This window comes from Ovis canadensis, chromosome 12 (genome assembly GCF_042477335.2).
Source record: "Ovis canadensis isolate MfBH-ARS-UI-01 breed Bighorn chromosome 12, ARS-UI_OviCan_v2, whole genome shotgun sequence".
NCBI classification, from domain to species: domain Eukaryota; kingdom Metazoa; phylum Chordata; class Mammalia; order Artiodactyla; family Bovidae; genus Ovis; species Ovis canadensis.
In genome coordinates, this window is record NC_091256.1 from 31771837 (window position 1) to 31795959 (window position 24123).

General features: G+C 37.2%; 1 protein-coding gene across 4 annotated transcripts in view; it reads left to right on the forward strand.

The window, feature by feature from the left end:
- Positions 1 to 24123, forward strand: part of SPATA17 (spermatogenesis associated 17) — a 250526-nt gene that overhangs the window by 146577 nt on the left and 79826 nt on the right. For all 4 annotated transcript variants that reach the window (XM_069544611.1, XM_069544612.1, XM_069544609.1 and 1 more), the window contains exon 8: positions 4574 to 4722. In XM_069544611.1, the coding sequence (XP_069400712.1) occupies positions 4574 to 4722 (149 nt within the window). The remainder of the gene's footprint in view (positions 1 to 4573; positions 4723 to 24123) is intronic.

Consider the following 24123-nt stretch of genomic DNA (forward strand, 5'->3'; position numbering starts at 1 on the left):
TTTTGGCCATGACGTGCAGCTTGTGGGATCTTATTCCCTGATCAGGGATTGAACCTGGGCCCTTGGCAGTGATAGCACTGAGTCCCAGACTGCCAGATAATCCCCAAATCTAATTTTCAATAATAAAAATGAAGTGCATTTTAAATATATACCAAACAAATATTCAAATGTTTCCTTGGTACTGAATTTTATTGTTCTGACTATGAAAATAACACATAGAATTTGGGGCTAGGATGTATCTTTTTTATGTAACAATATTGTGGTAATGGCATTTGTTATAACCTGTTGTTGCTAGAAAAATCTTATATATTATCAGCCTGTCATCTGGTGGTTCTTGTACATGTTGTGTGTACCAAGTTGCTTCAGTTGTGGCCGGCTCTATGCAACCCTATGGACTGGAACCTGCCAAACTCCTCTGTCCATGGGTTTCTCTAGGCAAGAACACTGGAGTGGGTTGCCATGCTCTCCTCCAGGGGATGTTCCTGACCCAGGAATCAAATCCATGTCTCCCGCCTCTTCTACGTTCCAGGTGGATTCTTTACTGCTGAGCCACCGGGGAAGCCTGATGGTTCGTGTAATCATATACAGTTATCAACCTAATTTGGATGGGAGTCACTGAAAAAGTGTAACTTGGAGAATTAGATGGGGGGGCCCCAAAAATGTGAAATTCAAGCAAAGACAAAAAAAAAATCTTCACTATGGATTAGGATATAGCAGGATCAATCCATGACTTTCTTGGGCTAAAGGGTGGAGTGGGGTGAGTTTTGATGATTGTCACTGTCCTGAAAATCCCAGAGAACAACACTTCTGTTGCTGTTCCCCGCCTCCACCCCTATTTAAACTGGACTAGACAACTGCCTCCAGGAAGCATCCTCCAGGAAGCATCCACGCGGAAATAGACTGACTTTGGTTCATGCAGCCAGGCTTCCAGAACTGCTACCGACTAGCTTCACACACAGACTTGCCCCTGTGTATCTATTGCTGTATAACAAGTTGCTCCAAAGTCTGATGGCATCAACCAACACACATTTCTTTTCTCAGTTTCTGTGGGTCAGCGTTGCAGGCAGAGGTTGGGTGAGTGCCTCTGACTGAAGACCTCTCATGAAGCTGCAGTCAAGGTGTCAGCTGGGGCTGTAATTTTGTATCAGAGCTCCGCAGTGGGTGGAAGGAGAGGAGGGTGGGGAGATCCGCTACCAAGGTCACTCCCATGGTTGTTGTTTTCCTCTCTGTCTCTCCTTGTTCAGTCTCTATAGTGCTCCCTTCCCTCGATCCCTCGAGATCACAGGTGGGGCTGGAAGTGCCCGTCTTCTGATCACTTGGTCTCTCTGGTGACCGGTCTCATCTGGAGGCGGAGAGACTTAGGGGCTCTAGCCTAAGTCATCTTATTAGCATAAACTTAGGTGTAATCTTGCCACGAGCAGCAGAAGATTCTCCTGTCATTGGGAAATTGCAAAGATTTTAGGAACTCTATGCTAGGAACCAGGGACAAAGACCAAATATTTCTTACTGTACCGCAGTGGTATATATATGAAGATATATATGTATACATTTACATAATGTAATAAAATATGTATGCATTTACACAAAGATATACATTCATATATATATGGAATACACATCTGTATGGAAGATTTTATTTTATATGTGTATGTACATACACATATACATATATAGGTGTGCACATAATCATATGTGCACATAATCATAGAATACATTTATCTAACATACAACAAAATAATTACCCCTGCTAGTAATTTCCTTTCCCTTTCCTTCTTTCCCCATCTCCTTCCTTCTTACCCCTGATTCTCTGCCCCATCCCCATCATACATTCTTTTCCTTTTTTTCCTGCTTTCTCTTATTTTCCTTTTACTTTCTTTCTTCACTCATCTTCTCTTCCCACCTTCTCTCTTATCATCTTTGACTTCTTCTTACTCCCTTCCTTTCTTACTACCCCCCCCTTATTTCCTGTCCTATTTTCACAGGATGGGAAACCAATTTCCTGTACTTACCTATAATAAAAATGTACACGCGTGACTGGGGGACATATGAGATTATATATGCTACAGTCCAAATAATAATATTTACACTCTGACAGTCTGTCTGTACTTGTGAGGTGAATTTCTTAGATGTGTGAGACAATAATAAGTTAAATTTTTCCCTATTATTTAAGCTTTGAGAAAAGTTTACGCATATAAGATGAGTATAAGTAATGTGAGTTATTAAAAAATACAGAAGACTTTATTTGACTTATAATTGGACTCACATCCTCAAATATTGGAGAGTTATAACTAAGAGTCCAAGAAGACTTGTAGGTTCAGGTTGAGTCCTGAATGGTCTACACATTCTAGGAATCAGTATCTGAAAACGAGTACAATGAGAAGAGCTGACGTTTGAAGTTTTGTCTGAAATTTGGGATGCCATCTCACTCCAGGTATGATTCGCACAAGTGATCCCTTGAGGTCTAAAAGAGCCTGTCAACAAAAACACAAGTCAGTGGAAGCCTTGGCACAAGAGACCCTTGACAGTAGCTGTCAAGTTTGCTAACCAGGAAAGTATTCTATTAAGCTCAAAGGCAAGGTATTAATCGTCTAAGATATAAATGTATGAACCAGGCACCAAAACACATAGAAAGATGGACATTATTAAGGACTGTGGTCCTGAAGATTCTAGTGAATGAGAAAAGAAGAATGGGTCTATTTTTATTCTAAATTTTGCTGCTTAAGTAAAATTTCTCCTCTTTCAGTTCCTAATCTTGTCAGGAAGAGCAAGTTCCAGAACAAGTAGTGGAATAGGCCTACAAATGGGTATACATTGTACTGATACATCAACAAAGGTCAGAAGGCAAGATTTGACCACCAAGAAGACTTTACCCCTCGTGAACACCAGTTCCTTCAAAGTCATAGCCTTGGCTTTTTGCTTGTATATTAGATGCTACCATTGTTCAAAATCCTTTTCAAACTTCTCTCCAAACTAGGAGTAGTAAAATAATAATAATTAAGCTAGGATTACAGTTTTAGTGTATTTATTATTAATATGTTCTAAGTACAATGCTGAGTGTTACTTATATGGTCTTGCATTATCTCAAGAGCAATTTTGTGAGATAGTTATTATTCCATCTCAACATTTGAAGAGAAAGGGTCTAGAGAAGTAATTTGCCCCTGAGAGCACAACCAAATATTGTTCGAATCACAACCAAATATAGTTCAAATCACAGCACAACCAAATACTGTTCAAATCACACATTTGTCAGGTGGAGGATTAAAAATCTAAACAATACCCTTATTTGAGTTCTTAATTGTGAACTTGTCATCATGTTACTGTATCTTTAAAAACTAAAGTTCCAATAAAAATCCATTAACTACTTTCAAATATAGCAATCCTCCTGTCCAGCTGTGAAAAGTACTAGATGATACTTATTTGCCATTTGTGTTATTTACGGTCCATGACTTTTATGGTAACTGGTTCCTATTATTGGTTTCTATTAATGTAAAACATAAGTGAACATAAATGAGGCGTGAATCATTTCTTTTTATTAGCCCCACAGTCTTCACTCAGTGCTTGCAGTAACTCCAGCTGTGTCTTGTTAGTGATAACCTATTTAAAGAAGAGATCTTTAAGGATAAGGGATATGATTAGAAATCTTAGTCCATTTTATATCACTTCTGCACAACAATGGTAGCAAAAACAAAATGTAATTGATTGCACAATCTTGACATGCTTCTGTTTTGTAGTGTGTTTCATATGATACTAACTAGACAACCAGTAGCTTCTAGTAACTCCTGTAAGTAACTGCTAATTTAAAGGTGCAATATGCTATAAACCACTTCATACCATTGCAGCTCAAGGACTTTGCTATATATTTGTCCCATTAAATGATAAATCACAAATATTTTATTTGTGACTAAATAAAATTATTTAAGGTTATTTTAAGAGGGTACATAACCATTTTCCATGCATCTATGAAGATAATTTCCTTCATTATCCAGTGAAATTATTCATATTTCTGATGCTTCTAAAATTAGATCCAACAGAACAATTATTAAGCAATAAAATTTAGAATTTTATATAAAAACACTTAAAATGCTTTAAAATATGGCCCTTCCTTATTTGGAGGGAGGCCACCAAATGTAAGATTTTGTATTCACCTAAAAACTTCATTAAAAAAAAAAAAAAACTTGCCATCCTTTTCTATCTGTTTGAAAGCTGGGCCCAAGAATCTTTCCTAGTATTTTTGCTTACTCAGAAAGGGAGTGAATTCTTTTTAAATTATAAGAAATGGGCTTTTAAAAATTAGAAAACAAAGCAAACTTTTATAACTGCAAGTTGACTAATTCTTGTATGAAAACTTGTAAGTAGGGGAAATTCCGCCTAATTTCAAACATTTTTAATATGATCACTTGAACTTGTCTGAGCATTTCTTGAGGATGTGATGCCCTTCCCTCCTGTGTTTTCTAATTCAGACAAGAAGTGCTTGTTTAAGAATAATTTGGTAAATGCTACTTGCTTTTCTTTGTAGATATTCAGTAGGCTTGATCATAAATCATAAAATATTTGCGTCCTCCTGTCTTGTCAGGGACCGTTCCGCGACATCTCAGAAGTTTTGGAACAGCGCTACAAGCCTCTGGAACCGACACTGCGGGTGGCAGAACCCATCGATGGGCTAACCGAGGCCAGAGCGCAGCTCCAGAAGCAGGAATGGGCGCGAAACGTGAATGACAATATGTAAGTCCTTAGCTTAAGAAAAGTAACTGTACCATATTTGGTCCCTTAAGTTTTTAAAAATATTTTCTATTTGCTAACATTTTATTTGTGTTAAAAGGTGAAACCACCCCGACCTATTCAGAGACATCCAGTTTTTGATATATGTTTTAGATAAGGTTGGTATTGATGATGATGTTAATTTTATACACATACATATTACACAAGTACGTATATATTACTCAGAGGAAAAAAGAAAAGATTGAATGGCATTTTAAGGGGATAAGTTATCACTTTCCATATATCTGTAAAGATAATTTCCTTTATTATCCAGTGAAACTATTCATATTTCTGATGCTTCTAAAATTAGATCCAACAGAACAAAAACATTTTTCTTAAAGTGAACTAAATTTTATTTTGATACATTGATATGAAACTGTCATTTTAATAAGTCAGGTGCATTGTAAGTGTTTAGTTTCCTTATATTGAGGAAGATGATTGAGAAAGATAAAGGGTGATCTAAGAGCATATGCAATTTTAAATGATTATATTAGTATCATTGATTTGTGTCTCAATTCATACATCTTTCTCCAAAGTACTTCCTCACACTTCAGGCATTTGTCATCAGTAGTTATAGGGAATTTATAAAAAGACAATTTAAATCTATTATTCTGTAAAGTATCTTGAAGTTATCTTTGTAATATCTTATAATAATAATTTACCATTATATATAATAAATAATAAAAGGCAATTATTATACTATTGTAATTTAAATTATTTTAATTATTATAACTTAATATAATATAATTACATAAGTTAACTACATAATACATACTGCACTTATTTATATAATATGTACTAATCATTTTACATGTTATATAATAATTTATATAATAATAATTCCAAAATATATTACTAAGTATGCTTTAACTTATAAAGAAACTAGAATTGCCTCTTATCTAGCACAGTGGATTTTGGATAGTTTTGTCAGTCAGAAAGAATATATAATATGCTTTATTTTAATCATGCATTTCTGAAGAGACTCTTGAAAACTAAATAATTTTGAATAAACTCATATGAATGATAAAATTGGCAAACATCTCAAGTAATTTTCATAAAGTTTTTCATTTTATAGTGATTACTTGAAGTGAGATATAAGCTATAGAGCATTCAGCAGATTCTTTCAATAATTGATTACCCAACATATAATGAATAAAAAAATAATAAACACTTTTCCCACAATTATTTTGGGGTGGTAGATTTCTTTTAGTAAAGAGATTATAGAACATTAATGCTCCTCAGACTCGTCCAAGCAAAATATGCAATTTAGTGATGAATATCTAGTTATATTATTCAGAATTATTTTCTATTTTCAGTGATGCCAAGGTTTATGAAATAACATTAACTTCTCAAACAAATAACTGACCACACATATTGTTGTTTTAGTTGCTAAGTCATGTTTGGCTCTTTGTGACCCTATAAACCATAGCCTGCCAGGCTCCTCTGTCCATGGGATTTCCCAGACAAGAATACTGGAGTGGGTTGCCATTTCCTTCTCCAGGGGATCTTCTAAACCTAGGGATCAGACTGACGTCTCCTGCGTCTCCTGCGTTGTCAGGCAGATTCTTTACCACTGAGCCACCTGGGAAACCCAACCATACTGATATTTCTACAGAAATCAATGTATATCAAACATATTGCAGTGTCCTTTCTTAGTATTTTCCTTGATAAGCCTAGAAAGAGCAGATATCAATGCCATCCCCAAAGAAAGGTGCTCAGCTTGTACTTTCTGTGGAATACTTGTAAACATTTTCAACCTCTGTAGTGTTGCTAGTGACCATTTACTCTGAAACTTCCAGATTGAAAAGTGCTTTTAGGATAACCAACCAGTCAGGGACAAACTAAGTTGGGAATATTAAAGAAATTACTTATCGATTTGAAGTTAACATATTTTAAGCAAAAAGCCTTAGTAATGGGTTTTAACAACCAGCCTATGAATAGTCCACTTTTTCAGAGAACTTCAGTATTCTTGCTTGGAAAATTCTAAGCACAAGGAACCTGGAGGGAGGAGTCTTTTATCACAGAGATGCATAGCTTTTTTTTTAATGCAGAGAATCCTTCCTCGCCCCCTGCCCCCTGCCACATTACCAATTTCATCTGTAAGAGTGATGCCTTTGTCATCCAAGACCTTAACTGGGAACCCTCTATCCAGACTGGGAAAATGGAACTTTCCATTTCCAATCTTAGGGATTCAAAAAGTTGCATTATATCAGAAGACTTGATATATTTAACTGTTTCATTTTCATATCATTGTGAAAATTGCACTGTGGTGAAAGTAGAAAGATAGGTTTTGGGACTAGATCTGCATGAGCTCAAATCTTGACTCCATTACACAACAGTAGTATATAATCTTGGGTAAGTAACTTAGCCAGTCGGAGCCTCTATTTCCCTGTCTGTAAAATGGGGAGATAAATGTTATCTTTAAACATTGTAATGAGGATTGAATGAGATTACAAGCATGCCAGGAACACATGAGAGACTTAATAGAAGACAATTATCATCATGTTTTGTGTCTACTCCAAGCCTAATAGTTTTGTGCCTAAGACATCAAACTATATGGATAGGAAATCACAGATTGCATCGATAGGCTGGATCTCATCTACTTGCCCTACGAACTGGAAGTTAAGGAGGACCACAAGCAGAGCTCTTCATCGATCAGTCATAGAAGATTTCTCATTAAGCTTCTAGTTTGCTAGGGCTGCCGTAACAAACTACTATAAACTAGATGGCTTAAACAACAGAAATTTACTGTATCACAGTTCTGGAGGCCAAAGTCCTGGATCCAGTTCTCAGCAGGGGTGATTTCTTCTGTCCCAGTCTCTTCCTTAGCTTTTGGTGATGGCTGGTAATCTTTGGTGATCCTTGGCTTGTATCAGTAGAAAGAGCACCCCAATCTCTCCCACCTCCTTCACACAGGTGTTCTTCCTATGTATGTGTCTGTCCATATTTCCCCTTTTTGTAAGGACACCAGTCATACTGAATTAAGGGCCCTCCCAACTCCAGTATGATCTCATCTTATAAAACCCCAAAGACTGTATTTTCAATTAAGGTCACATTCTTTAATATATTCTTTAAAATAAACATAGAAAGTGGGACAACAATATTGTACATATAGAGTATGGAGGGGTTTTTTTTGGAAGTCATTTAAAAACTTTATTTGTTCTTATTACTAAACAAACTCTATTTTTCTCATGCCTTCTAGAAGATTATGATATGCCTTATTCACGTATCTATTTTTATGAAGCCAAGAAATTAAATAAGAATTAGTAAATAATTGCTCAGATAGCATAAGACATGTAAAGGAGTATTTATTGATGACAAATTTTTGCATATCAGGAATAGTTCTAGGCTCTCGGAGTATATCACTGAATTAAATAAACCAAGTCTCTACTCTCATGAAACTTCTGTGCTTATAGCTTTAAACTGAACTGGAAAACCTAATGAAGTTCTAAAGAAGTAAGCACTTGAAAATAGTCAAGCATATGTTAAAGACAGAAAGTGCCATGATAGTTTTTAAAATGTAGAATTTACTCATCCTCTGATAATCTAGGAAGGTGTTCTTCACAGAAAAGGAACTGACTGGGTTCTTTGTAAAGAAATGGTTAAAATTTTGACAGAGAAAAGACGAGAAAGTAGATAAAAAGTAGGTTGATGGTATGGGAAAAAATGAGAAGACCAATTTGACAGAAACTCATTTTTAAAAATTAATCTATTTTAATCAAAGGATAGTTACTTTACAATATCGTGGTGGTTTTTTTTGCCATACATCGACATGTATACCCATGGCTGATTCATGACAGGAGCTCATTTTTATGTGGGAGGCATAGTAAGGAAAATTTTAGGAGGCTTTAGGGCCAAGGATTTGAGGGTTTATCCGTAGATAATAGAGAACTATTTAAGGCTTCTGAGTAAGAGGATGTTATGAAAATAATATGAATTTATTGACTGTGAGACAGATGTATTTGAGAAGAAACGTGCTGGAGGGAAGGAAGCCCGCTGGGATAATACTGCAGTTCTGGTGAGAGGTAGAACCAAGGTGAAGGCAGGATTCTATAGTCAACTCGTTCTCTTTACTTCCTTCTCCTTTCTGTACATAATCTCTCTGAGTGATTGGTTCCATTTAAGAGTCTTCAGCTATAACCATGTGACCATGGTTTCCACCCTCAAGTCTCAAAAATCTTTCTCCTACCTTCCTTATTTATATTTTCAACTGCCATCTTCGTTTGCATCTCCTCCAGGTGTCCCAAACTCAGTAGACCCCACGTTGGCCTGCTTCTTCTTGTCGTTTTTTTTTTTTTTATTTTACAGTTATTTTATTTTTTTTGGGGGGGGGGGTTATTTATTTATTTTTATTTTTTTTTAAATTTTAAAATCTTTAATTCTTACATGCAATCCCAAACATGAACCCCCCTCCCACCACCCTCCCCATAAAATCTTTCTGGGTCATCCCCATGCACCAGCCCCAAGCATGCTGCATCCTGCATCAGACATAGACTGGCGATTCAATTCACATGATAGTATAGATGTTAGAATGGCATTCTCCCAAATCATCCCACCCTCTCCCTCTCCCTCTGAGTCCAAAAGTCCGTTATACACATCTGTGTCTCTTTCCCTGTCTTGCATACAGGGTCGTCATTGCCATCTTCCTAAATTCCATATATATGTGTTAGTATACTGTATTGGTGTTTTTCTTTCTGGCTTACTTCACTCTGTATAATCGGCTCCAGTTTCATCCATCTCAACAGAACTGATTCAAATGAATTCTTTTTAACGGCTGAGTAATACTCCATTGTGTATATGTACCACAGCTTTCTTATCCATTCATCTGCTGATGGACATCTAGGTTGTTTCCATGTCCTGGCTATTATAAACAGTGCTGCGATGAACATTGGGGTACATGTGTCTCTTTCAATTCTGGTTTCCTCGGTGTGTATGCCCAGAAGTGGGATTGCTGGGTCATAAGGTAGTTCTATTTGCAATTTTTTAAGGAATCTCCACACTGTTCTCCATAGTGGCTGTACTAGTTTGCATTCCCACCAACAGTGTAGGAGGGTTCCCTTTTCTCCACACCCTCTCCAGCATTTATTGCTTGCAGATTTTTGGATCGCAGCCATTCTGACTGGTGTGAAGTGGTACCTCATTGTGGTTTTGATTTGCATTTCTCTAATGATGAGTGATGTTGAGCATCTTTTCATGTGTTTGTTAGCCATCCGTATGTCTTCTTTGGAGAAATGTCTATTTAGTTCTTTGGCCCATTTTTTGATTGGGTCGTTTATTTTTCTGGAGTTGAGCTGCATAAGTTGCTTGTATATTTTTGAGATTGGTTGTTTGTCAGTTGCTTCATTTGCTATTATTTTCTCCCATTCAGAAGGCTGTCTTTTCACCTTGCTTATATTTTCCTTTGTTGTGCAGAAGCTTTTAATTTTAATTAGATCCCATTTGTTTATTCTTGCTTTTATTTCCAGAATTCTGGGAGGTGGATCATAGAGGATCCTGCTGTGATTTATGTCTGAGAGTGTTTTGCCTATGTTCTCCTCTAGGAGTTTTATAGTTTCTGATCTTACATTTAGATCTTTAATCCATTTTGAGTTTATTTTTGTGTGCGGTGTTAGAAAGTGATCTAGTTTCATTCTTTTACAAGTGGTTGACCAGTTTTCCCAGCACCACTTGTTAAAGAGATTGTCTTTACTCCATTGTATATTCTCGCCTCCTTTGTCAAAGATAAGGTGTCCATATGTGTGTGGATTTATCTCTGGGCTTTCTATTTTGTTCCATTGATCTATATGTCTGTCTTTGTGCCAGTACCATACTGTCTTGATGACTGTGGCTTTGTAGTAGAGCCTGAAGTCAGGCAAGTTGATTCCTCCAGTTCCATTCTTCTTTCTCAAGATTGCTTTGGCTATTTGAGGTTTTTTGTATTTCCATACAAATCTTGAAATTATTTGTTCTAGTTCTGTGAAAAATGTGGCTGGTAGCTTGATAGGGATTGCATTGAATTTGTAAATTGCTTTGGGTAGTATACTCATTTTCACTATATTGATTCTTCCAATCCATGAACATGGTATATTTCTCCATCTATTAGTGTCCTCTTTGATTTCTTTCATCAGTGTTTTATAGTTTTCTATATATAGGTCTTTAGTTTCTTTAGGAAGATATATTCCTAAGTATTTTATTCTTTTCGTTGCAATGGTGAATGGAATTGTTTCCTTAATTTCTTTTTCTACTTTCTCATTATTAGTGTATAGGAATGCAAGGTCTTCTTGTCTTAAGAGTGTATTGCAGCATCACCTCTCTACCCAAGTAGAGACTTGTGAGTTACCTTGTTACCCCTCTCCAGAATTCTATTGGTTCCCAAATCCTATCTGTTTTACCTTTTATGTATCTCTCAAATCCAGCCCCTCTTTTCCTTTCCACTATTGATTTGGTTTAGGACTTGTAGTTTCTTTTTTAAATGCTATAAATCCCATCTGGTCTGCCCATTCAGTGCATCTACCACAACCACACTAGGGAAAATTCAGCAAGGTATTATTCCCCAAAATGCTCTTTTGTGGCTTTTTTTTTTTTTTAATCAACTCCAGGATAAATCTTAATTCTTTTTTGCAAGACTCAAAGCCCTTCAGGATCAGATCTAGGCTTATTTCTCTAGCTAATCTGCCACCACATTCTCGAAGAAACTCTCTGTCCAGAGCTATTGGGCTGTTACCATTCATCTTTATATCCATGCCCTCTTCTGTTTCCATGAAGAGGTTTCCTACCTCCCTTGGTTTACTAAGTCTGTTCAAATACACTTAAAATCATAAGAAAGAATTGTTTATTTACTTTTTAAAAAGTGCAGGGACTTGCCTGGTGGTCCAATGATAAGAATCCACTTTCCAATGAAAGGGGCATGGGTTCGATCCCTGATCAGGGATCAAACTACTGAGCCCGTGTACCACAACTAGAGAGCCCTCGTGAAAGATCCCACATGCCATAGCAAAGATCCTGCATGCTGCAACCAAAACCCAATGCAGCCAAAAATAATACATAAATAAATATTTTTTAAAATAATAAAAAGAGTGGAAAGAGCAATGCATATTTGACTTAGTGTTTTTCGCAGAGCATTTAAAGGATTATTTTCAGTTGTAAAATGGGACCATGCAAGTTACCTAGATGAAGTAGGGAAAGAAGTCATTATTAAGAGATGGAAGAAATGGAAGGCCACAGCACTGGAGCAGTGTTTAGTTTACCCACTAAGACAGCAGAGGTGGAATGGAGTGGTCATGAATCAGGTGATATAGGCTGATACCAACTTCACTAAAGACTTATGAGTGGTGCGAAGGTCCTTGGCCACCTCATGCAAAGAGTTGACTCGTTGGAAAAGACTCTGATGCTGGGAGGGATTGGAGGCAGGAGGAGAAGAGGGCGACAGAGGATGAGATGGCTGGATGGCATCACTGACTCGATGGACGTGAGTCTGAGTGAACTCTGGGAGTTGGTAATGGACAGGGAGGCCTGGTATGCTGTGATTCATGGGGTCGCAAAGAGTTGGACATGACTGAGCAGCTGAACTGAACTGAAAGTCCTATATGTTAATACCTTCTATTAATTGTAAATATCCTGGCTTAATACAGGAGACTGTAATTATGCAGACTACAACTATATCCAACATGGAGTGGAGTTAAGACATTGCAGTGGAAGTTGGTGCCAGTCTCTGCTCTGGTAGACAGAATATTGACCTCATATAGAGACCACATCCTAATCCCAGGAACCTGTGAATATGCTACCTATGATATAGGGGACTGTGGATGTGATTCAGGATTTAAAGCTGGAGAGATTATCCTGGATTATCCAGAGGGCCCAGTGTCATCACAAAGGTTCTCAAAAGTAGAGATTTGACTATGAGAAAGATCAGAGTGAGGCAATGTGAGATGGATAAGTCATCTTTGCTAGCTTTGAAGATGGAGGAAGAGACCACCACCAAGAGATGCTGGTGGCCTCTAAAAGCTGGGGAAGGTGAAGACATGGCCTCTCCCCTAGAGCCTCCAGAAAGGATGCAGTGCTCCCATGCCTTGCCTTGAGTTTTAGTTAGACCCACCCGAGACATCTGGCCTCCAGAGATTTCAGATGATAAATTTATACTCTTAAAGCCACTCAGTCTGTGATGGTGACTTCTTACAGCAGAAGCACAAAACTAATACAAGTGTCGTTCAAATCAAGGAGGTAGCTTGCTAGATCAGACTTTGGTGTTTAGATTAATTACAAACCTGAGCTAAATTTGAGGGAAATCCTTAGATCCCCAAGGATCCAAGTTTCTTCTGCAGACACTTAGAGGATTAAAGAAAGATATGACTGTGGCTTGAGTTTTCCTATGAAGAGAAGTTCAAGATTTAATCATATTGTAAGGATAATATATATATTGGGCTTTCCTGATGGCTTAGATGATAAAGAATCTACCTGCATTGCAGGAGAACTGAGTTCAATCCCTAGATCAGGAAGATCCCCTGGAGAAGGGAATAGCTACTCAATTATTCATCTATCTATCTATCTATCTATCTATCTATATTTTTGGCCACATCATGTTAGATCTTAGTTCCCTGACTAGGATTGAACTCAGGCCCTTGACAGTGAAAGCTCAGAGTCCTAACCACTGGACCACCAAGGAATTCCCAGAATATTATATTTTAAACTTGTGTAGCCTTTCATAAGAGCCTGAGTACAGACAGTCCAGTGAAAAATAAAAGGTATCAATTTTCTGATAATTTTTGTAGAAGAGGCAAAACTTTACTTCTGTCCACTTAGGATCTTCAATGGGGCCCAAGAATTTAATTGGCATAAAGCAGATTAAAAGGAGAAAAGCATACAGATTTATTTAATAGAAGTGTTACAATAGCATTCATAAAGAAAATGAACACCCAAAGAAGTGGCAAACCTTATGTCCTTTCATATTGAGTTGAGCAATGAGAAGTAATTGTGAAAAATAGCAAAAATATATGGGCAGTCCAAAGGAACATAAAAGTTATTTAACAAGGTCTGTTTGTACAGAATTCTCTACACTATGACCTCACATGTCTGGGATAGGAATGTTTCTTTCCTCTTGATTTAGGAAAGGCATCTTTTACGTGGGAATGTAATCTGGTTTTAGGGGAAAAAAAGAAAGTAAGTTCGCTTTTCTTGTACCAATTGTTTTTAAGCAGTTTTAGTTCAAAATAATCCTCAGCCAAAGTGGCCTATTTTGGGGTGGCATATTTTGCTACCTTCATTATTCAGAGTAGGTGAACAGTAGTGAACTAAACTTTTTTTTTTTTAAAGGACATTTAAAAACCATGGTGTATACATAGATGAGATATGGCTGTATTATTTATCACTAACACTGAGGATAAGAAAATTTAACGCATCTCAAAACTTTTTTGACTTGTGTGATTTTGCAACACTTTAGCCTTTTACAATTTGCATACTTTCTGAACTGTTATTGTATTATGATAAATAGGGATTATCATACATTTTCAGATAATGTTTTCTTAACAATTCAACTTTTATTTGTAACTCTTCCATTTACTTTAATTACTAGCACAGTGTGCAACATTTATTAATCAGTAGAGCCTTTTTAAGTTAAATTACTAAATTAGCTAACCCCATTAACACAGAATACTCCAAACAAGCAGCAATAGGAGAGGTAGTTACTGTGCAAATCGTATTATACATGCGGGTGCTCTAGGGCACGGTTAAGCGTGATTACCCTCTTTTGATCCAGTATTTCTCTGCCTCTCCCAGCTAATTTCCAGTGGAAATTTACAAAGTGCTGCCTTCATTTTTCCAGCTTAATTTTTCTAATGAAGTTCTGGTACTTTATAACACTGGGGATACAGATAATAAGCCTGTGTATAATTAAGAAGTTCTAGAATTTGTCTACAAAAGAGTCCTTTATTACTTCAACTCTACAGTGAGAAATACGCTCTCTTGATGTCCACTGTTTCCTTGAAAAAGATGGCTTTTTAAATAACTGACCACAGAGTCCTAAAATTCTGTTCTTATAGACACCTAAGTCTAAGAATTTTAATATTTATGACATTGACATTAATGGTGGTAACTTGGAAGACTTTTACTGGTATTGTGAAAATCTTGCATACACTTTTGATATATGCAATCAGACAAATCATAAAAACACGTTTTTAGTCTTTTTAGTTAGATTGTATCATTTGTAAGAATTCCTCCTACTGCGATAGCTAACATACGCTTAGTAAAGTTTTGCCACTTAGCTTTCGGTCAGTTTACAAGGTATGTGGAATTGCTTTTGTAAAAGAAAGGCTGTCATCCTGTGACATACTCACATTCCTATATGGGAATGGCATTTATACATCCCAGACTTTCCTAGTTCAATTTAGAGTTCAAAAGTGCATTGAGGGTCAGAAGAGACTTGAAGGCTCAACAGAAGTATGCCAGGCAGAGCAAGGAAGGTGACATGAAGGGCGTGGCCTGGACAAAGCCGTCTCTCTGTCAACAAGCGCAGAGCTCATGTGGGTTTCAGTTTGCCTTCTGAGGCAGCTAGTGATGCTTAGCTCAGAGCTTTGGTACTTTATGCAAAGTGGCAGAGATGAGAGGGAAGGTAGAGGTGGAGCCAGAGTATAAAGGGTCACATGTACCATGATAAAGTGTCTGGACTTTACTATATAAAACATGGTATAAACGCATCACAGTGTTTTAACTAATGGAGTGAAAAAGTCAGTTATCTTAGAGATATCACTCTGCTAGCTATGTCCATGGTAAAGAAATGGGAGTCCTAGCATTTAGGGTAGCACTGCCCCAGTCTAGTTTTGAAATAAAGAAGACTTGCCCAGGAACAAGGACAGTGATAGTAGAGGGAAGAGAAAGGCTCACAAACTGATTTACAGGTGGAATCCTATAAACCCTAAACCAGAAACGGGGACCAACATGATATGGTGTGGATGGTGTGGTCAGGGGCATAGATGCGTCTTAGGGCTTTCCTCAGTGCAATGAAGAAAGATACATTCAAGATGATTCAAGAAGTTAAGGATGTGTTTAAAAGATGCATCAAAGAGTCTCATGGAAACCAAAAACAAACTGGACCAAGGGGACCCCTTAGGGCTGCAAGGGCATCATTTTCTCTCTCTAGTGGCATCTCCACTTTTCCCTGTATTTCTGCTTGCTGTCTTCTTTCTACTGGCTGGCTTTATCTGTGGCCTTAGTTTTTTTCCATAAATCTTCAGTTTGCCCTTAGTTTTCTTGGCCACTCCAGGCCTGACTCAGTACAACCTTCCAGCTCTAGAATCCACAGCTAATTCAGCTTTTCAGTTCAAATTTCCTGAGAGAGAATCTGTTTTGCTCAATTCGTATCATCAAACTGTCCCACACCAGTTGTAGGCTTAAAACACAATTAATGTTTAACAAATATATGTTAAGTTAATGGAAATATTCAATTAACTTATGAATGGATGACAACTGTGGGTGGAGACAGTGTGCCACATTTTAAATACAGTGTCTTATAACAGTGTAGCCATGAGCAAAGATCTTCTCAGGTTGAGGAGTGCAGAGGCAAGAGGTCCTCTAGTACCTTTACTTCTGAGTGAGGTGACTGGTCAGATAGTGATAGTGATATCCTTACTTAAAAAAAAAAATGTAAGAAGCTCTGTTGGCATGATAGGGTGGAGGTTTGGCATCTGAGATTAATTTGTGGGCAGATCTATTTGAGGTGCCTATTCTATATCTAGGTAGATATTCTTTGTAAGCATTTGAAAATACTGATCTTGAGTTAAAGAAAAACACTGTCTCTAGAGATAAAAATTTAGAAATGATCAGAGGTGACAGTTAAAATCTTGGTGGGGAAGCATCTTCTAGGGAGGGGAGAGACTACAGAGGGAAAAGATTTAGTACAGATTCCTGGGAATTGCTTTAATGTTAGGGCAGTGATTCTTAATTAGGTACCTGTATCAACGTTGAAGCTTAAAATTATATACATATGCATTCCATAGTCTCAATCACAGATATTTTGACTCAGCAGGCATATGGGTTTGAAATGCACACCCAACTGATTCTAATGCATAGTTCTAGTTAAGGTAAGAACCATTAATTCAAGGTATGGCAGAAAATGAGTCAGTCAGGAAATGGTGCAAGCAAAGAAAAATTCCAGGAGATAGTTTACAAATTAAAGGAAAAGAGAATTCACTCCAAGGACTGGATGAGACATGAGTTTGATCCCTGGATTGGGAATATCCCCTGGATGAGGAAATGGGAACCCACTCCAGTATTGTTGCCTGTAAAATTACATGGACAGAGGAGCCTGGTGGGCTACAGCCCATGGGGTTGCAGAGTCAGATGCGAGCATACATATATGAAATATTTAAAATTTACATTTAATTTTAAGATTTAGAATATCAAAATATAGAATATCAAATGAAATTTTGTTGTTCATTCGCTCAGTCATGTCCGACTCTTTGTGAACTCATGGACTGCAGCACGCCAGGCATCCCTGTCCTTCACCATCTCCCGGTGCTTGCCCAAACTCTTGTCTATTGACTTGGTGATGCCATCCAACCATCTCATCCTCTGTCATCCCCTTCTCCTCCTGCCTACAATCTTTCCCAGCATCAGGGTCTTTTCCAATAGGTTGGCTCTTCACATCAGGTGGCCAAAGTATTGGAGCTTCAGTTTAAGCATCAGTGCTCCTAATGAATATTTCCTTTAAGATTGACTGGTTTGATCTCCTTTATTTTCATTAAGATGAAATAGTATTAGTGTCATATAGATAAATATATGGGCACCACTTTTGTAGAATTTAATTTTAACCCCTATTTAAATACTCCATTTTAGAATCATGCTGAAACTAACATTCATTGAAGCCCACCTTTATATCATAGAATATAAATTGTTCTGCTTTTAAATACATTTTTGTATATCTTTAGCACATTCACAATTTTCAAAGAATAATTAATGATGATTGAGTCTAATTTAAGATGCAGTGTATCTTGGTTAGAGCCTCGGAAGTCATTGACAAAGGAGATACTCATTTATAAATTCTGAAGAGAGATCATTAACTACAAACTTGTCAGTTGAGTAAAGCTTCCAAGAGTGTAATAGTTGGACCCTGCAATTTTCAAAAAGTTATATTGATTGAAAAGTAATTTAAAATGGTAATTATATCTTTTAAAAGTCCAGATTTTCTAGCTTTTATTAAAAATTAGGAGATCTAGAAACAGCAGGCCCCCGGTCTCACATGGCAATGACTGATTAAAGTTTGCACTCTTAGTTTTTGTTAATGTGTATTACTCATTAAGAGTAAGTCTGGCCTTTCCAGACATAGACATTGGAGACCCTCGTTCTAGATGATAAGGTCCTCAAGAAAGAGCCCAAGATTTATGCTGTACACTTAGTATGATCCTTGTCAACCATTTTTTTTTTTTTTTACATATTGGACTTGAGCTTGAACTAGTTTTATTTGTTTTGTTTTAATCCATCTGATCACCAAAATCATTCTCATTAAAAGATAAATCAAGCAAGAGGAAATGAAGTCAAGTGTGACTGCTCTTTAATCTTTATTAGCACTATAGTAGCAGTCCCAGTAATAGGGCAGCCTTTTCTTTCTTTTTTCTTTTTCTGACCCAGAACAGTGTTTTCCAAACTTTGCCTCTTGAACTCTAGTCTGGAAAATATTAATGAGAATCCTATCAAATAAACTTGGGACAAATTATATTTGAAATAAACTTTTCTTTTTGGCATTTACAGGGCTTTCCAGTCTTAAATATATTTTTATTTAGTGTAAACTTCTAAGAGGGGACAATATACTACATAGCATTTTGCAAACTCAATCACTCATTGATTCCTCAAATATTACTGCAGCCTAATATGTGCCAGACACTGTGTTAGATGCCAAGAACGAGGCAATGAACAACATAGCAGAGGTGTCCTGGCTTCTTAGAGTTGATAGCACAGTTAGCCATGGAATTCCTTTATCCACTGACTGGTTTGGAATATGCTGCTCTGATATAACTCAACAAAGAACATTTGATTTTTTCTTAGCAAGTTTTTCTTTTTCAGTTCAGTTCAGTTGCTCAGTCGTGTCCGACTCTTTGCAACTCCATGAATTGCAGCACGCCAGGCCTCCCTGTCCATCACCAACTCCCGGAGTTCACTCAAACTCACATCCATCGAGTCAGTGATGCCATCCAGCCATCTCATCCTCGGTCGTCCCCTTCTCCTCCTGCCCCCAATCCCTCCCAGCATCAGTGTCTTTTCCAATGAGTCAGCTCTTCATGTGAGGTGGCCAAAGTACTGGAGTTTCAGCTTTAGCATCATTCTTTCCACAGAAATCCCAGGGCTGATCTCCTTCAGAATGGACTGGTTGGATCTCCTTGCAGTCCAAGGGACTCTCAAGAGTCTTCTCCAACACCACAGTTCAAAAGCATCAATTCTTCGGTGCTCAGCTTTCTTCACAGTCCAACTCTCACATCCATACATGACCACTGGAAAAACCATAGCCTTGACTAGACGGACCTTAGTCAGCAAAGTAATGTCTCTGCTTTTGAATATGCTGTCTAGGTTGGTCATAACTTTTCTTCCAAGGAGTAAGCATCTTTTAATTTCATGGCTGCAGTCACCATCTGCAGTGATTTTGGAGCCCCCCAAAATAAAGTCTGACACTGTTTCCACTGTTTCCCCATCTATTTCCCATGAAGTGATGGGACCAGATGCCATGATCTTCGTTTTCTGAATGTTGAGCTTGAAGCCAACTTTTTCACTCTCCTCTTTCACTTTCATCAAGAGGCCTTTTAGCTCCTCTTCACTTTCTGCCATAAGGGTGGTGTCATCTGCATGTCTGAGGTTATTGATACTTCCCCCTGGCAATCTTGATTCCAGCTTGTGTTTCTTCGAGTCCAGCGTTTCTCATGATGTACTCTGCGTAGAAGTTAAATAAGCAGGTGACAATATACAGCCTTGACATACTCCTTTTCCTATTTGGAGCCAGTCTGTTGTTCCATGTCCACTTCTAACTGTTGCTTCCTGACCTGCGTACAGATTTCTCAAGAGGCAGGTCAGGTGGTCTGGTATTCCCATCTCTTTCAGAATTTTTCACAGTTTATTGTGATCCACAGAGTCAAAGGCTTTGGTATAGTCAATAAAGCAGAAATAGATGTTTTTCTGGAACTCTCTTGCTTTTTTGATGATCCAGAGATGTTGGGAATTTGATCTCTGGTTCCTCTGCCTTTTCTAAAACCAGCTTGAACATCTGGAATTCACGGTTCACGTATTGCTGAAGCCTGTCTTGGAAAATTTTGAGCATTACTTTACTAGCATGTGAGATGAGTGCAATTGTGCGGTAGTTTGAGCATTCTTTGCCATTGCCTTTCTCTGGAATTCGAATGAAAACTGACCTTTTCCAGTCCTGTGGCCACTGCTGAGTTTTCTTTTTAGTGGCAGCTTATTTCATTCTTAGACTTTCTTAAGGATAGTTTGTACAAGTGTTTCTCACAGTCTTATTTCTCTGCTTAATTATATATTTTTTAATATCAATTATACAAGTCCTGAAAATATCTGAACTTAAAACATTTAATGTTGTAAATCGCCTCTTAAAAGAAGAACCTGTGTGAATACTATGTAGCTGGGGCATTTAAATTCAGTATCTCTTTAGTAGAGTCTTTTCTTTTTTCGGTTAAGTTTTCCACAGTTAACTAGAGGAAAGTAAAGTCAACTCTGTAAAATATGTTTCAGAAAGTTGCACAGATGTAATGAAGTTATTGAATCAACGTGCCTGGAGATTGTTAATAATAACAATAATATATCCAGGGAATGCTAGTCCTCTTAAGATAAGAAAACTATAATGAGAAGGGCAAAATAGGTCTTCCCATTTAAATTTAGAAGTTTGTAATACAAGCTCACTATCTAGCTGAACAGATAGTCTAAGCCATTTGCATTCTTTATATTTAAATATTATATCACCACCCTGGGGGAGAAATTTATGTTATTGATACTGCTGCTTGAATAGTTTATGAGTTTTCAATTTCTATTATGAATTTTACTCTAAGTATGAAACACTTTATATATTAAATGCTTATAGCAATGGTTACATTAAAATCTCACTGAAAGCTGTCTTCATCCATAAATGGTCTGCCTAATTCCTATTTCAAGTTGTTACTCATTTTACAAACATCTCTTCAACTGAAACTCTACTAGATAAAACATCTTGATAGGTTATTAGACGATGTTTTTGAAATCCCTCTGTTGGTATTAATGAGCTATATATATTAGGTTTATCTGGACATTTATATTATGAATACAGACAGTGAAACACTTTATTTCTCATATTGAAAATTATAAAAAGATATCTTTAATTGCTAAATTCATTCTCAAACTTATATTATTCTATGTTATAAAGTAAAAAGGAGATATTCAGTATTCTATAACCCTATCTTATGAATGGGACTGTTAACCTGATATTTTTGGAAGGGCTAAGATTATTCAGTATTCATTTTTTCCAGTCTTATTGAGATATGTCATACAGCACTATAGAAGTTTAAGGTGTATGGAACAATGATTTCACTTACATGTATCATGAAATTTTATATATTCACTATTAATTCATTATATTTAGTCAATATTCATTGTCAGTTATACATACTACCAATTTAAAACATATCTCATTCTAGTTCATATACAATTGACATAAATAATTGTATATTTCCAATTGAGTGGCTTTTAAAAATGCTTTACCTTAAAAAAAATTCCTACAGTTGGTTAATGAGAACTAAGTTATCTGACAATGAAATCAGAAATGAACTGGCTGTAACTCAGCCCTCAAAACATTAAATTTGTTATTTTCTATATTACAATAATGATTAAAATACTAGAGTCTAATAGAATATGTAATATTTGAGCAGCTGTACTTTTATGATAACATGGAAATTTTTGTTTGTTGATTAGTTTATTAGATTAAATTGACTTGCCTTGTTCATATTCTCTCTCCTAATTCTTTCATCAGCTCTTTGCACACTTCTATACCTAGGCATTCTTACTTGTCAAATTAAGTTTTGTAGACCAAAGGGAATTGCCTCTGGAACTAAGGGAATTCCTTTCTGTTAATCAGACTATAGTGGATTTTTTTTCCCTTTTATTCTCTTTTTTTATATACCACACAATTAAATAACTGCCCTATTTTGAACATTACTAAACTCTTAATCCAGCTTCTCCTTTTGCAAGTATTCTAGATAGACCTTTCAGCAGATCTTTCAGCAGAGATCCTGGGGTGAACCCCAGCACTGACTCTTGTATCCTGTTTAGGCCTGTCTGCCCTCCCAGTGTTGTCAATGATTGGAACAAGTCAGGCTGCTCATTGACCAAGATCTTTATTAATGCAGCTTGCGATTTCTTCAGCATGTTCTATGGTTCCCCTATAAGAACAATAAGAAAATAATTGGCATATTTCCCACTCTGTAGCATATACGATAAAACTGACAATTGATTTTTCTGATTCTTTGGTCATTTTTTAGTTAAAAAACAATAGCATCTTAGAATCACTCTTAAGATATAAGTAAACTATCCTTTGAGTCTACAAAATTCAATTAGTCAAACATGAAGACAGTATAATTCATACGACTATATTTGCTAAGCTAGCATCTCATTATATTTTATTGACTATGAAGTGTAGGAGGTTTCCAGATTTGAAGATGAAATCATTTTTTACGCAATCTGTGATGATGGAAAAGTATTTATTTTTGTTTATTTTTTTCCAAATGAAGAGAGTGAAGGATTGAAGTATCCTGTATTCACTTTAGAGCTCATTAGTAAGAAACCTCCAATAAAAGGAAGGAAAATGTCAGACATCTGATATCAAAAGATCACAAGGCTTCCAATTTAGCCACATAGTGTTTTTTACATTTATTTTTTAATTGGAGGAAAATTACTTTGCAATGTTATGTTTGTTTCTGCCATGCAACAACACACATCAGTCATAATTATACATATGTCCCCACCTCTTGAACCTTCCTCCCCTCCCCCCATCTCACCCCTTTAGGTCATCACAGGACATCAAGCTGGGCTCCCTGTGCTCTACAGTAACTTCTTGCCAGCTATCTATTTACACATGGTAATGTGGGTATGTCGATGCTTCTTCCTCTGTTTGTCCCACTCTTTCCTTCCTCTACTGGGTCCACAAGTTTGTTCTCAATATCTGCATCTCCATTCCTTCCCTGAAGATAGGTTCTAGAAAACTGGTATTAATGAGCAGCATAGTTTTGAGAGAGAGGAATGGGTTACCCTTCCTCTGTCCCCAGTGTGGATCAGCCTTCAACGTGCTGTGGGCAAGTCTACCCTCATAGAAAGGGCCACACAGAGCCCTAGAGATGGTTACAGAACTTGGTGATAGAATCTGTAAGCAAAGGATAAAGTAACTGAGGACAGTATTCCACAGGGATGTTAAGGAAAATGAGATAAGGCTACAGAAGCTTTACCTGTTCTGAGAGGAGCCAGTATAAGCACCCTATGAAGAGCATCATTCCTATTTTCAAGGCCAATGAACTACATACATCCAAGACCCCACATGTGGGTTCCAAGTTTTGCCTCTGGGCCTATACCCATACTGGTCTATGACTTCTGCATCCTCTTTTTCGGTTTTCATTTCTGCCTAGTGAACTCTGACCCATTTGTTAAAAAACAGGTTAGATATTTCCCCAGTGCTTTCTGTTCCTATACTCTTTTGTTTTTGTTTTATCATGAAATTTTGTTTTTCTCCCCTTGTATACTGGTACAGCTATTCGCTCTTTCCGTTATTAGATTTTAAGGGTCTTAGGGTGAGGCTTCTGCTGATTCACCTTTTTATACTCAGTGTCTGAACACAGTACTATTGAACAATTAAGACATATCTGGTGGGCTTTCTCAATGGCTCAGCAGGTAAAGGCTCTGCTTGCCAGTGGAGGAGACACAGGAGACATGAGTTCAATCCCTGGGTTGAGAAGATCCTCAGAGAAGGAAATGCAGCCCACTCCAGGATTCTTGCTGGGGAAATCCATGGACAGAAGAGCTGGGTGGGTTATAGTCCATGGGGTCGCAAAGTGTTGGACATGACTGAACAAGGCACAATGGTGGATTGAATTAACTATGAATCAAGTCCCCTAGTATTTACTATTGATTATTTGCTTATCTGATAATACAGGCCCAGAATTGAATATTCATTTCTGTGTTATAAGGAGCTGCCTCTAGGGAAAGTGGACATCTCCCTTTGGCTTCCTTGCCTCCCCTTCTGCCCCATCTCCACCCCCTTCAGCTCAGGGAGGGCGAATGCTGCTCTTTGGGGGACTGGTCCCACCCAGGGTCACATTCCGTGAGGGCTACCTCTCTCCAGAGTTTCTCCTGACCTATTAGTATACCCCATTACTCAAGTGC